The sequence below is a fragment of the Aedes aegypti genome, chromosome 3 (genome assembly GCF_002204515.2).
Source record: "Aedes aegypti strain LVP_AGWG chromosome 3, AaegL5.0 Primary Assembly, whole genome shotgun sequence".
Lineage (NCBI taxonomy): Eukaryota > Metazoa > Arthropoda > Insecta > Diptera > Culicidae > Aedes > Aedes aegypti.
The window spans coordinates 179,295,643-179,310,868 of NC_035109.1; the positions used below are offsets into that span (position 1 = coordinate 179,295,643).

Below are 15,226 nucleotides of genomic sequence, written 5' to 3' on the forward strand. Positions count from 1 at the left end.
TGGCGCGACAGTCGGAACTGGTAACCCTATACATAGCTCAGCTGAAATAATAGATCTGTTGAAGAAGAGACAGTCTGTAAAAAGTTGAATTCGAGAAGGATTGTTTGGAAAGCAGCTTCATTACGATTAGTTGTTAGACGGTTTGAAACCTAGCAATTAGAAACACTGAAATTTGTAAGTAGATATGCAGTAATTTTAAGCTATAATATTACAATAAATCTATTTAGTTTAAGCTGATCAACATAAAACGGCCTTTCGATCTGCTACAAGAAATCAGTGTCGTGATTGAATCACTCCCAGCACCTCAACACTCAGGGTACCGGGAACCTACTATAAATTGGTCAGAGCATCAGAGTTCAGAATATATTCCCGGAAGCCCACTTGGAAACAGTTCAGGTTGATATATACATCATTGGAAATACAAACGTGACTGATCAACAAGTTTTACGGAATTGGCCATATCTCGGAGGATTCCGAACAAATCTTATTGCGTCCAGCGTCCACCTGCATTCAATCTTCCATTGGATCTAGTTTCTTGGAAAAATCTGAAAATCTATAGAACGTCACACCGCATAAAATTACAAGCGACAGAAAAATGTGATTTGGACATGACCTCGGAAAATCCGGAACATCTCCGGTGTCCGGTGGCCAATATGCAAGGCCTAAAACAAGACCAAATTTGCCATCGAATGCTTCCAGATGCATTCAATTTCATCAATTTTTCAAAAAGTTGTAAGTATTTGAATTTTGGCAAAATTTTGCCTATCTCAATCATTTCGCCTATCCCCTGTATGTTGGAAAATTAAAGTTTTTTAGTTTTACGATCAAGCCTTCATGCCAAACACTGTCGAATGCTTTTTCTATGTCTAGAAGAGCAAGACCAGTAGAATAGCCTTCAGATTTGTTGGAACGGACCAAATTTGTTACACGTAAAAATTGTTGAGTGGTCGAATGTTCATGGCAGAATCCGAACTGTTCATTGGCAAAAATTGAACTTTCGTTGATGTGGGCCACCATTCTGTTCAAAATGACCTTTTCAAAATGTTTACTGATGGAGGAAAGTAAACTGATTGGACAATAGCTAGAAGCTTCTGCAGGATTTTTGTCTGGTTTCAAAATTGGTACAACCTTTGCATTTTGCCATTTGTCAGGAGAATTTGCTAATTGAAAACATTTGTTAAATATATCAACTAAAAATGATAAGCTACTTTCTGGAAGTTTCTTGATGAGGATGTAGAAAATTCCATCATCGCCAGGAGCTTTCATATTTTTGATTTTTTTTTAATAATAGTTCTCACTTCTTCCAAATCAGTCTCTCAGGAATTTTCGAAAACATTCTCTTGATTAAGGATATTTTCGAAGTCCTGAGTAACTTGATTTTCAATTGAACTAGTAAGTCCAAAATTGAAATTGTGCGCACTTTCAAACTGCATAGCAAGTTTTTGAGCTTTTTCGCAATTAGTTAGTAATAATTTCTTTCTTGCCGGTATTGGCTTCTGAGGTTTTTTTCAAAATTTTAGATAATTTCCAAAACGGCTTATAGCCAGGGTCCAATTGAGAAATCACAGTTTCAAAATTTTTGTTTCTTAATTGTGCAAAACGTTTCTTGATTTCTGCAAATCCTGCCATATAAATTTCATTGCCTTCTCCTCACGTTTTTAAGGCGGATCAAGAGTTTAATGGAATTTGTTAAAATTTCAAGAGCATTGACAATATCAAGTTTAGCTTGTGAAGAAATGTTAACATCAAGATTAAAGTCAATATACGTTTCATATATATTTATATTTCAGTCGGCTCGAAAATAATTGAAAGTGGAGCTGATAGGATTGAGAATCGCTTCATTGGATTTGAAATGTAACAGGGACATGATCAGAATCAAAATCAGCATGAGTTATCAGTTGGCTACAAAGATGACTAGAGTCGGTTAAGACCAAGTCAATCGTAGATGGATTTCTAGAAGAGGAAAAACTAGAAGGGTTGTCAAGGTATTGAATTGAGAAATGTCCTGAAGAGCCTCATCAAATAAAAATCTGTCGTTAGTATTACTTTGCGAATTACTCCATGACCGATGTTTGGCATTGAAGTCACCAATGACAAAAAAATTTGATTTATTGCGAGTCAATTTTCGCAAGTCAGTTTGAAGCAAATTAACTTGCTGTCCAGAGCATTGAAAAGGCAAATAGGCAACTATGAAAGAATATTTACCAAGCTGTGTTTCAACAGAAACACCTAAAGTTTCAAAAACTTAAGTTTCATATGACGAAAATAGTTGATGTTTTATACGCCTATGAAAGATGATTGCAACTCCCCCTCATGCTCCATCATATCGATCAGTACGATAAACAAAAAAAGTTAGGATCTCTTTTGAGTGTAGATCCAGGTTTCAAATACGTTTCAGTCATAACTGCTATATGTACGTTATTAGATGTAAGAAAATTAAACAACTCGTCCTCTTTACCATTCAAAGAACGAACATTCCAATTAAAAATGTTTAAATTATTATTCGGATCCATTAGAAAAACCTAATCCAATAACAATTTGATTAGTTAATTTAACACCAACTTGGACTGTTTCAGTCATAGTGGTGGCTTTGAACATTGCATCAATCATTAGATTCAATTTTTCAGTTAGAAAATTAAAATCAGAGGCAGACATATCACTTGAAGCGAGTACATTTGATGATTTTCCGTTAGAATTTTCGGTAGCCGAAGAGGCGGAGTAGATGTTACCTGTGGTGGCAGGGTTTTTTCCATTTGATTTGAAACAAGCAGAATGGGTACCCATAGTACGAATAGGGGAGGAGTTCAAATTACATGTTACGATATCAGCAAAGGATTTACCGTGAGTACATGGAAATCAAAACATTCGAACGGCTACCCGGATTAAATAGTGAATGAGCATGATTATGATCATCCTGATGGGTATGATTCTTAATCAAGCGATCGTTAACTGAAAAATGAGTATTGTTCGATACTCTACCAGGCAAATCCGGAAACAACCGTTATCGTAACGGATATTATCTTTCATCTGCCTGGCACGAGCCTCGACAACTCTTCTTCGCGCAGGGCAATCCCAAAAGTTGGACTTATGATTGCCCTTGCAATTGGCGCATATGAATTTTTCGGTATCTTCCTTCACTGGACAGACGTCCTTGGCATGAGAAGAACCTTCGCAAATCAAGCATTTAGCATCCATGCGGCAATTTTTTGTACCATGACCCCACTTTTGGCACCGACGGCACTGAGTGGGGTTCTGGTAATTTCCTCCAGGTTTCTGGAAATGTTCCCATGTCACACGGACATTGAACATAAGTTTTGCTTTTTCTAAAGCTTTAATTTTATTTAGTTCTTTTTTGTTAAAGTGAACTAAATAAAATTCTTGAGAAAGCCCTTTACGAACAATGCCAGATTGGGTTCTCTTTTCCATAATGATTAGTTGGACTGGGGAAACTCCAAGTAAATCATTTATTCCATTTCTGATCTCTTCAGGTGACTTATAGTCACTTAAGAGACCTTTGAAGACGACTTTGAACAAACGTTTAGTTATGTCGTCATAAGTTAAAGAAATGGGATTCTTCTCTTCAAGATGTTTGAGAAGAAGTTCGCGATCTTTAAGACTTTCCGTCAAAAAGCGACAGTCTCTTTTCTTCGCGATTTGGAAGAAAACCTTGATTTGATTCCCCTAATGGAGTTCAAGATCTCCTGCCAGAACATCTTCAGAACAACTGACCACGATAGGCAGCACTCTTTGCTTCCTCACTTGAATCAAAGGACCTGGGCTAGAGGCTGCTTCGATTTGGTGTTCGGAAAATTTGTGTAGAGCATCGAACTGATTGCTCATTTCGATACAATTATCATTATAATTCATTTCACCCTTGGAAGAAAGTGAGCATTCCGAAGAAACGTGCTTTCGTTAATTTTTGCCACGTTTAGTGACAGTTTTAAATCCCACTTTTTTGGAAGGAATTGTGAATTCGGAGGTTCACCATTCCTTTTGTTTGTAGTTGCAAACATGTTTAGAGAATAAACGAAATAAGACGAGACCTTCTAAGAGGTTTTTTTTTTCCAAAGACGGTGTCCCAGAATGATTACTATCGCTTACGGAACCAACGAAAAATCGAAGGCAGGGGTCCATACAAGGATCGTAAAGAGATCAATAGTAGAAAAAATAGTACTGAAAAGTACTGTTTTAGTAGCACTGAAAATTATCGTTTTTTTTATTTTAGCATAGAAAAATACTGTTTTTGTACACTGAGAAGCAATGTTTCAATGCTTTGAAAAATTTCCAAGACTAGAGAGAATTCGAATGAATGATGAAGAGTTGACTGTGTATTGTACTTTCGCCATTTGACTTGAATGATACTCCACCAGGCGGGTTTGTGATATAACTCAAAAATGAAAATGGTTTCAATGAGTTAAATTATCGGGTTACATAGTTTAATATATTTCTTTTTGACATTTGGTTGCATCTAGCAACGTATCGTATACGTTGTCTATTAAGTCGTGTACCGCTGATACGCTGCATATTCCTTTGAAACAGTTACGCGAGTCTGTCACCTCTCTGTGAAGTAAAAATAAGACTTATTTTTATCTATTGCATTTAATACTGTATTGTTTTACGCTGAAGACGAATCGAAGCCGCATCAAATCTGGAGGAACAAGTGTTCTTCTGAAGGTGAAAATTTGATCAACAGACCACTCGCTGGTGCTGACCAATCATTCAAATTTTAAACAAAGGCAACGGTTCGGTGCTCTAAATATGTTCTCATGAAAATCCGATATGAGGCTTGATTGAATCTTGACTGTAAGTATCATATGGAATAATAAATAGTTATTTTCGATTTTTTTTTAATAAGAATATGTGGTGAAAAGCTATAACTCTACCAATTCTCTACATGAAATTACTTGCAATAATTATTCTATGCAGGGTTTGAATTCCAAGAAAATAGAGAGTGTCTCGCTCTCTGTAACAATCATGATCCGCTACAAATCATGAAAATCTGTTTATCGTCTATTGCTACTGCTCTACTGAGGCTAACAGTGTATGATAAAACCGATCTTAACAAGCTGCAAACCTGGGGGACACTATTGCTATCAGACATTCCGGGATTGTTTTCAATAGAGTAAAACACCTACCTCCAACGGAAAATAAGCGAGAAAAATGCGCTCTCTTTCTCTACTGCTATTTATAAGGCTTCTTACAATTGCGAAACACTGCCAACCATGGACCAATGGACTGATGCACGAGTTCACTAATTTGACGTTTGAGCGGTGCCAAATTCACTCGTTTCCATGGTCACCTAAATAACACGGTACCGCTCAAACGTCAACGAGTGAACGCGTGCATTGATCCATGGACCAATGCACGAGTTCACTATTTGATGTTTTAGCGGTGCCGTGTTATTTATGTGGCCATGGAAACCAGTGAATTCGGCACCACTCAAACGTCACATTAGTGAATCCGTGCATTGATCCATAGCTAAAACTTCAAATAGTGAACCCGTGCATAGGTCCACACGGCGTGTCTGGTAGAACAATATTATAACAAAAAATAGGCATCGCTAAATCTTTCACCATTCGAAAATATAGGGTTTTAGCAAATACTGCTAGCCGACATCCTTCGGCATCAGTTGCAATTTTACTTTCGCCCATTTCTGTCACTATGCCTAAACATGGACGCCCAGGGAGTCCTCCGTGCAAACACCTGGGACCCCACGTGTCGAACCCATCAGCTCATGGGCCGGGGCGAACTGCTTCACTTCCCTTCCGAAGGAAGACATGATCAGAGATTTTATGCCTCAAAAAATCCGACGACGTCGACCGACCCGACCGACTGGGATGAGAGGTAGTCAGATTAACCACTACACCACCGACGGCGCTATAAAAGAACTGTTTGTTTTGGATGTTCGCCGTTTCGTTCTTCAATGCACGCTAAATTGAAAATAGCTAAGAGTAATCGCTCAAAAATGGCAACTTTGGCAAATAAAGCTCTCAGTTAATAACTGTGGAAGTGCTCATAAGAACACTAAACTAAGAAGTCGGCTCTGTCCCAGTGGGGACGTTAATGCCAAGAAGAAGTAGTGTCAGAGGAAAACAAAAAAAAATCCAACTGAGTTTTCCGGGAAAATAGGCGACCCTGAATTTTTCTCAATTTTTTATTCATATATTGATGAGCCCTGCCTGTGGAAAAAGTTTTATGAAAATCTGAGACCCTTCGGCCCACTTTGTACGGAAATAAAAAAATCCCCTAATGTATCATTTTGAAGCTCAAAATGCATCTGTTACGTAAATCTGCTTGCTGGACTACTGTGCACTGGGCATTGAAATACGTTTTTTGTTTATTAAGACTGAACGCATGGCGGTTATTTTATGCAAATCATTCAAAAATTGCTAAAATTACAATTGTTCTAGTGTTTTAATTTTCACCCGATATAAGTATCAAGGATTAGCATCGAGAAATGTGTTGTCTCTCCGTGTTGAGAAATGTGTTGACTCCGATCGTGGAGTATAAGAATTTTCAATCCCTCTGTTTTTTGTGAATTTTATGTAAAGGTCGATAATAAGAAATAATTCATTACAGTTTTCTCCATATCAAACATATCGTGAGATTTAATCACTTTCTTACCGACATTGCTCCAAACTGAATGCAGAATATGTTATTGTTCTGATGGCTTCGGAAGTCCTGCACTGGAAAGCATTCTTTTTTATCAGCTTAAAACAGGTACGAAACTCAGGAGTTTGAATATCTGTAAACGAAATAGTAGCATATCCGGCACTAGCTATGTATCTAAATAAACACCTTACCGTAGAATAGTTCACCCCCGTTTCGGCAAATAAGCTCAACAAGGCCATACATAACGTTCTTCAAGATTGGCACCAACTTATCGTAAGCTTCAGTCGAGCACTTGGCTGCCCCTTCAAAGACGTCATTAAAACAGTCTACTGCTGCATTGAGCTTCAGGCGAAAACTAAAATGCATTTTATTCTTGTAACAGCACGACACTAAGCAAAAATGTTACTCACTTGGCGAAAAAATCATTCTTCGTTTCATAATATTCATCTATCTCTGGTACACCCTGTTGGTAAGCCTCCTCCATGTGATCCAGCAAACATGTTTGAGCATATTTGATCGATCCAAACAGTTGATAAAATCCTTCATCCGAACCGCTTACATTTATGCATTTTTCTCTATAATTGAGAAGTGCTATTGTGGTACCATCCGGTGGAGCTGCTTGAACAACTGATTTGTAGAAGAAATAAATTAGCTAATGAATCGATTTTTAACACTTTCACATTGCGAAACAAAAAACTCACTTCCGAACATTGCCGTTACTGCTAGAATGAATATAATCTCACTACCCATGACGATGCGACTTGATTTCTTGATGGTTGACAATGGTTGAATTGGAGGTGTCGGTCCGGTCTTTATATCATTTAGAGAATGCTTCTTGGATAAGGATGTCCGTTTTCGTGAATACTCGATACATATATCATGGAAAAAATATTAAAATTTCCATAAGTGATTTACAAGAGGACAATTAACCCAGGGATACCATAATTAAATTTAGAAATGACTTAGGTGGGGTATCAAAGTTTACACCATGAGAATAATGAGGCTTCTATCAAATTAACTGATTCATAATGTTAAAAAAAAGAAACTTGGACATCTCTAGTTAGGTTTGGGAATCGCAAATTATCCCCGAACTGCAAATATTTGTCAAATAATATGGTTAACAGAATGTATTAATGATACTTGTACGCACCACTCCAGCGGCTCCAAACTCGCAAATAAGTCCGTATTGCAAAGCTCGCCGATTGGAGTGAGTGTATCTATTCAAAAATTTTATTCTTTAACTTACAATGAAGTCGTTGAAAAATATTCAACGAAAATAAGCATGAATTATCAAAATCGAACAATGTTACTTTGTTACTTACTTTGCCTATTGGATGTATAGCAGAATCAACGATTCGAATGCACGTAAGACATATATTCGATTACAACTTATTGACGAGCTGTGGACAAACAAACAAAAAAACTAACATGCTCACCTCTTATATTGAAGAGGGTAGCACCAGGCTGGCCTAGACTTCTGTTGAGTTAGACTGGAATCGCCTAATTTATGTTAGTGATTGATGAAAGCACACTTCGAAATATGTCAAGCATATGTGCTGAGTTATGTAATTGATTATTAACGTTATAAACATTAAAAATGTTTGGGCTGAAAATATCATAAAAGTTATGAATCCGAGTCGTAAACGATCCAAAGCTGAGAAGTTTATCATGAAATCAAGATATTTTATTCTGATCCAGTCTAAGCGAAGCAGAGCATTGGAGAGTGTGTTAAAACCGCTACTGGGCAAAACCCTTGCGTCACTCGTTAAGAGAATGTTCCTTTGCTTGGATTATTTTTTTCATATTTTCTTTTGAGCATTGAAACTTTTACGATCACGATGTACGACCAGAAGTCCAGTGATTGCCATTTAAGCTTCAATCTGCACGAAATTATAGTGATCTATGGGATGGACAATAGAGTTATTTGGGGCAAAAGTTCGCAGTGGATCTTTTTCAGCACACGAGATATACACAACAAATTTAAATTACCAAATTAGATTAGATTTTTGTACCTTGGACTTTTTGGTAGTTTTCACGATTACCGAAAAATAACACAGAAAAACAATAGTAGTTTACGCAAGATGCAGAATGAAGATTTGTACAGCACGAGTTGTACGTTCAGGGTTCATTCAAAAATGACGTCCATCATTTGGGGGAGGGGGGGTCTACGAAAGTGTGACAGTGCATGTATAGAGTATTGGAAAAAGCGTGCCAGAGGGGGGAGGGGGGTTTAGAAATCCCAAAAAACAGTTGTACGTCATATTTAAATCTTCCCTAATCCAACGAGGATTGCCGAGTATCTTGGCTGCAAGATCGTCGAGTCCAGTGCAAATAACGGTCGGAGAAGTCATGGAATTTCCACCTGAAGATTCCAGAACCACAGTAGGAGCGAAAAATATTTTGAAGCTTCACAGTACTAACAATGATAATTACACAAGTCCTATGAACAAAAATTAATAGACCTCTCAGTTTTTCTACATAAGAATGATAGTTATATAAATCACAAGTGCTTCATTACGTTACTGAAAAGTGTGGAATGAACCATTACGCAACTTAACTGCGTTACGTAATGAGTCATTTGAGCGGTTCCACAGAAAATGACGACTTTTTCCCAAATTTCATTTTTATATTTTTTGATTTGGATGAAATTTTGCTCATGCTTTCCTTATACCCAAAAATGCCTTTTTGCATCATCGGTTTGCCATTTTGACTCTAGCCTTACTTTTGAGAAGGGCCTAAGAAAAAACTCCTTAATAATTTTCAAAAAAATATAACTTAGAAAAGGTTTGTCCGATCAGTTTGGTGTCTTCCGCAAAGTTTTTGGTTATTGTTGGAACTATCTGGAAAAAATATACACTGTTAAAAAATGTTGTAATTTTTTATATTTCGAAAATAAAGCTTAAAAATCCATTTTCTCAAAAATCGTATTTTTTATTTTTTTTTATATGTTAAAGTAGACAAAAATGAAGTCTTTTGCACAATGGGTCAAGATGGAGAAATCATGGACAAAAACGTTATGATTTTTTAAAAAAGGTGAATTTTTGAAAATGGTCATAATAAACTTTTTAAATGTTTTTCAACTCGATTTTATGAAAGTACGCAAAATTTACAACAAAAAAGGTTTACGGGAAAATCAGGCTAACTTTTACCATTTTAAAGATACAGCGATTTTAATACAAAATTATGATATAATTATCAATTTTCGGTCATTTTCGAATGTTTTTCGAGGCTCATAAGCCTAGAAATTCGTTCATTGTCTGAAAGAGCAGATCATTTTTGACTAAAATGTTTGAAAAAATATTGATTTGGTAATTTTTCATGGTATGTGGCGTAAAAATGATTTATTTTTTTTTTAATGAAACACAACTTCAACATTCAACATTATGATATTTTGATATGTAATTATCAAGAAAATATGAAACAAAATGTTAAAAGTTAAAAAATAACAAAATAACGAATATAAAGCAATCAATAAGTGAAATGCATTTATATCGATTTTAGATAATGAAATGTTTCCATTCTAAAACAAAAGCTTTTGTTCGAGTAGAGGAGTAACGTGTCCAGTTGTCTCACACAAATATACACATATAAGTTCAAAGTCATCACTGGAATGCGCAGCAAGCAACTATTCATCCATTTGCGATTTATTTTAAGGAAAATGGCATGCTAAATCATTTAAGCTTTGTAGTAATTTCCGAAGATTTGCGGCATGATTCTATATCCGTTAACTTATTTATCTCAAAAATGATTAATTTTATACGCCAAGAAAAGCACTTAAATTTGAACAAAATTTATTTCTTGTCCGATGGAGCTGCATCACAATACAAAAATAGAAAGAACTTTTCTAGTCTTTGCCAATTTAAGAAAAACTATGATATAGATGTTGAATGGTATTTTTTCGCAACATCGCATGGCAAAGGGCCCTGCGATGCATTAGGGGAACAATAAAACGCATGGCTACAAGGGCTAGTCTAGCTAAAGAACGTGAACATCCCATCAAAAATGCCAAGGAATTATTTGATTGGGCTCAAAAGCGAAAGGAGGAGCAACTAACACGAATTTTCTTTTCTTATGCAACTTCAACAGAGTATGAACATATCAAGGATCAGCTTAATGAACAATATTCGAAAGCAATAACTATTCAGGGAGCACAAAAATACCATTCATTTATTCATGTTTCCGTAGATAAAATAGAAGTTAGGCAATTTTCAAACTGTAATGATAGTAAAAAAAATGTAAACATTATGAAAAAGTAAGAAATCTGTATCAAAATAGGACGCTTCATCATTATTATTATTATTATTATTATTATTATAGAGTTTTGGCACTTCTCAGCAAAAAATGCTGGAAACTTTCACTTACCCCGGGCAATCTGTATGCCAAAGGGGATTAGGCTCTGTGGATCTCATTGGTCGGTTTAACTTATCCTAATGAGTCTGCTGGATGAGCTTCTCAGTTGTGGTGGTTCAGGAACCGTCTAACTATGCTGCAGGTTCCAAGAATCACCGCTTTTTGGATGCTGTGTAGGTCCTTCTTCAATTCCAGCTCGTCTAGGGACCTTAGGAGAGATTTCGGGACAATTCCGGTCGCTGAGAGGACTACCGGAACTATACGGACGTCCTCTAGGTGCCACATCTGCTTCAACTCCTCCGCCAAGTCGTGGTACTTCGCTATCTTGTTAGAGAACGTTGATTGGACATTGTGGTCCAGCGGTACAGCGATGTCGATGAGTGTAACTCGTTTCATCCTTTTGTCGTAGACTACAATGTCGGGGCGGTTGGCACGGATGAGGACGTCCGTTATGATCTCGCGATCCCAGTACAGCTTTATGCAACTATTTTCCAGAACCGGGTCAGGCAGGTACTTGTAGTAGGGCACAAATCGATCCACCAAGTTGTGCTTAAGGGCAAGCTGTTGATGCACAATCTTGGCAACTTGCTGAGGGGGTTCATGGCCAGGCAAAACCACAGCGGACTAAAGGTATCGCCTTGAAAAATCCCCCTCCTGATGCTGAGAGTCCTGGACCGTAACACAGCTGTACCGTCGGTAATGTGTAGGGATGTGCTCCACATCCCCATCGCGTGTTGCATCAGCCTGATGACGTTCCCGTCTACCTTATACAACTGCAGTACCTTGAGAAGGTACGAGTGCGGTACTGAGTCGTATGCCTTTTTGTAGTCGATGTACGCCATACTCAGGTTCCTTTGCTTTTGGGTAGCTTGCCCTACAATGACTGCATCTACGATGACCTGATCTTTGCAGCCTTGCGTGTTTCTGCGACACCCTTTCTGTTCCTCGGTCATCACGTTGTTGGCGTCGCAATGGGCTTGCACCCTCCTCGCTATTACCGACGATAGCACTTTATACAGACTTGAAAGGCACGTTATTGGTCTGTACTTCGCTGGGTCAGCTGTGTGTTGGTCCTTTGGCAGAAGAAATGTGACACCCCTGGTGATGAATTCCGGTAGCTGCGTGGGGTCTCCTAGTACCGTATTGAAGCATTCCGCCATCCGCCCATGGATCGTTGTGAGTTTTTTATACCAAAAATTGTGCACAAAATCAGGTCCTGGTGCAGCCCAATTCCTGGTATACCGGGTAGCTTCACGTATATCCTGAGCGGTTACCACGACCGCGGTCATGTCTCCAATTCCATCACATTGTCTCCCTTCTTCTGCTAACCACATCCCATCGTCGTTGTGTTCGGTGGGGTTCTCCCATAAATTGGCCCAAAATTGTGTAACGTCGCCAATCTCTGGAAGTCCCTCGCCAAAGTCGACCTTGTCATTTCGGATGCGGTTGTAGAACTCCCTCTCGTTTATGTTGAACATCCGGTTTTGTTCCTTCCGCTTCGAACATTCTCCATAACGTCGCATTCGTTTCGCAAGAGCACTCAACCGCTGTACATGGGTGTCGAGGATCTCAGTAATGTCGACTTCTCTGAGATCTCGGAGCTCTGCGGGCCTAACAATTTCAGCAACATGACGAACCAGCCTCGTTGATCGATTCCCCTGCTTGTACTGTGTTAATCGACCAACCTTTGATCGCAGTGTTGCGATTCGGCTCTCAAGGCGTCGCATCCATACGGGTTTCTGTGCGTTGGGACGTGTGCCATCTTCTCCTTGCGGGCGCGTTCGCAATCCCAACGTCTTAACTACAGCTATTGCAGCTGAATACACGATAAACTGCAGATCCTCAAGGTTCTCCACGGCTTCCAAGTACTGTGGCAAAATATCCTGATTTAGGATGCTTACTGCACTCGTCAGCCGGTAGGAATACCGCAGCTTTGGTATCCGGTGCCGGGACATGGGGTCTGTCCCACGGAACTGCGTAACTGCTGTGCCCATATGGAGTGCTAGTTCGTCTCGTAATTGCTGTCGTTGCATATCCGCTGTCGGTCCTGGAGCAGTGGGTGCAGGTGAATCACGACTCTCACTCGTGATCGGTGCATCCAGCCCAACAGAACTCCTTCTCGACGTATCGCTCGATCTTGTCCCCTCCTCTCCTATCTCCCTCTGCACTTCCAGCTTGATGTACTCCACTTCTGCAGCGGTGAGCATATTATGAGACATAATTGCACGCTGCCGTGTGTACAGCTTGTTCAAGTCAAGCTGGCGCGCAAAGCGAGGAAATCGCTCGTTGAACATCTCCAGCATCCCTGATCTGCCAGACATGTCCGTCTCCATCCTTGTGCAGACATAGTAGCAGCGAATCACATACATATTCATCTCCCTCGTCCACATGATCCGCTGCCGTCGGCCGCCTGCCAACGTGAGTGACTGACGTCTATCAGCCACAGCAACATCGGTAGGTGCAACATGGCCTTGGTGATTTCTGCTGCTGCCGTTTCTGTTTTGCGTTCGCGGTACGGGCTGTGCCCGTTGACTGGAAGGCCGCTCTTGCACATTATCCTCTTCCAGCCGCTGGCCGCTCGCTCTGTCCCCCGTCCCAGGACCAGCTCCAGTAGGGGCTCCCTCCTCGGGCGATCGCATTCTTCTATTCCTCATTGATCGTGTCTCCATTGCTGGGTTTGCTTTCATTCCCGGAAGCTACGGGTTCTGCATTGGCATTTCCTCCAATTACAATGCTTAATAGCTTGGTTCAAGCGCCGCTGCTCGCCGAGGGTGGTTTTACATGGACGCCCAGGATATTTTACCTCAAGCTCCCACCTACTCAAGATGGTGGTTTTTCATGGACGCCCAGGAGTTATGTTGCCTGAGCTCCCACCTATTTATTATTATTATTATTATTATTATTATTATTATTATTATAATCATTTATTACGCAACTTTGTATAAGAACATGAAATACAACGCTATCAGAAAAAATATTCTTTATTTTATCAACTCGAAAAACATCCAAAAACAACCAAAAGTTGTAAATTTCCAGTAAATTAAATTTAAAATCGCTGTATCTCGGAAACGGTAGGAATAAGCAAAATTTTCTCTTATACCTTTTTTGTTGCAAATTTTGCGTCCTTTCATAAAATCGGATCGAAAAGCATTGAAAAAATTTATTTAGACCATATTAAAAAATCAACCTTTTATTTAAATCATAACTTTTTTGTCCATGATTTCTCCATCTTGACTCACTGTGCAAAAGACTTCATTTTTGTCTACTTTAAAATATAAAAAAATAAAATAAAATAAAATCGAAAAAAACGATTAAGGGGACGGACCTGGCGTAATGGTTAGAACACACGCCTCTCACGCCGAGGACCTGGGATCGAATCCCATCCCCGAGATAGTCACTAAAAATTTCAGTGACGACTTCTTTCAGAAGGGAAGTAAAGCCGTTGGTCCCGAGATGAACTAGCCCAGGGCTAAAAATCTCGTTAATAAAGATAAAAAAACGATTTTTGAGAAAATGGATTTTTAAGCTTTATTTTCGAAATAAAAAAAATACAACATTTTTTTTACAATGTATCATTTTTCACAATTTCGTAGGAGACCATTTGAGGGTACCGTAAAACGGGGTAACTTTGGTAATGCGGGTAACTTTGATAGTGTGGGACCCACAACATGCTAAACGAAATAACAAAGTTTTTGTTGATCAGTAAAGAGTATTAGTATGTCACTTCATGTCACAGCGATTTTCGTTGGAATCAAGAACATTTGAGGATTTATATGCAAATATTAAAAATATAAAATTTTAGCATTTTTGCAACGCTTACAAATAATCTGTTCTACGATCACTATTTGATGAAACCATAATGCGTTCGTCACTTATTCTTGAGCCTAGTTGTAATAGAACATGTATTCGGTCTCAAATCTCTTTGCGTAAACCATTTTTACAAACTGGGGCTATTTTTGTAATCTCAGTACGAAATTTCCATATAGCTTTAAACACCTAGAGGTATGCAACGCCCTATAAATGTTCCGTAATTCATTCAATTTTGTTCGTTTTGTACTCCATTATCCAAGTTATCCCAAAACAGAAAACCGACTTTCGATTATATGAAAAGTAATAGTCCATTCAGAATAAATCTTTTGGCAATATATCAACTGCAATCGATAGTATGGATGCCAGTACTTGTTTTAAAAATATAAATTATTATTCTTTGAAACAGCATGCATAAATATTCAAGTTTTCTTTGAAAAAACTATCAAAGTTACCC

The 15,226-nt window shown here is 38.6% G+C and overlaps 1 protein-coding gene across 1 annotated transcript; it reads right to left on the reverse strand.

The window, feature by feature from the left end:
- Window positions 1–4,412: 4,412 nt before the first annotated feature.
- Window positions 4,413–7,470, reverse strand: LOC5573564. The gene is made up of 5 exons (XM_001654644.2): window positions 7,314–7,470; window positions 7,023–7,239; window positions 6,804–6,967; window positions 6,625–6,745; window positions 4,413–4,560 (listed from the first exon to the last, which is right to left on the reverse strand). The coding sequence occupies exons 1-5, from the start codon at window positions 7,360–7,362 to the stop codon at window positions 4,437–4,439; spliced, it is 675 nt and encodes a 224-aa protein (XP_001654694.2). The 5' UTR covers window positions 7,363–7,470; the 3' UTR covers window positions 4,413–4,436.
- Window positions 7,471–15,226: the final 7,756 nt, after the last annotated feature.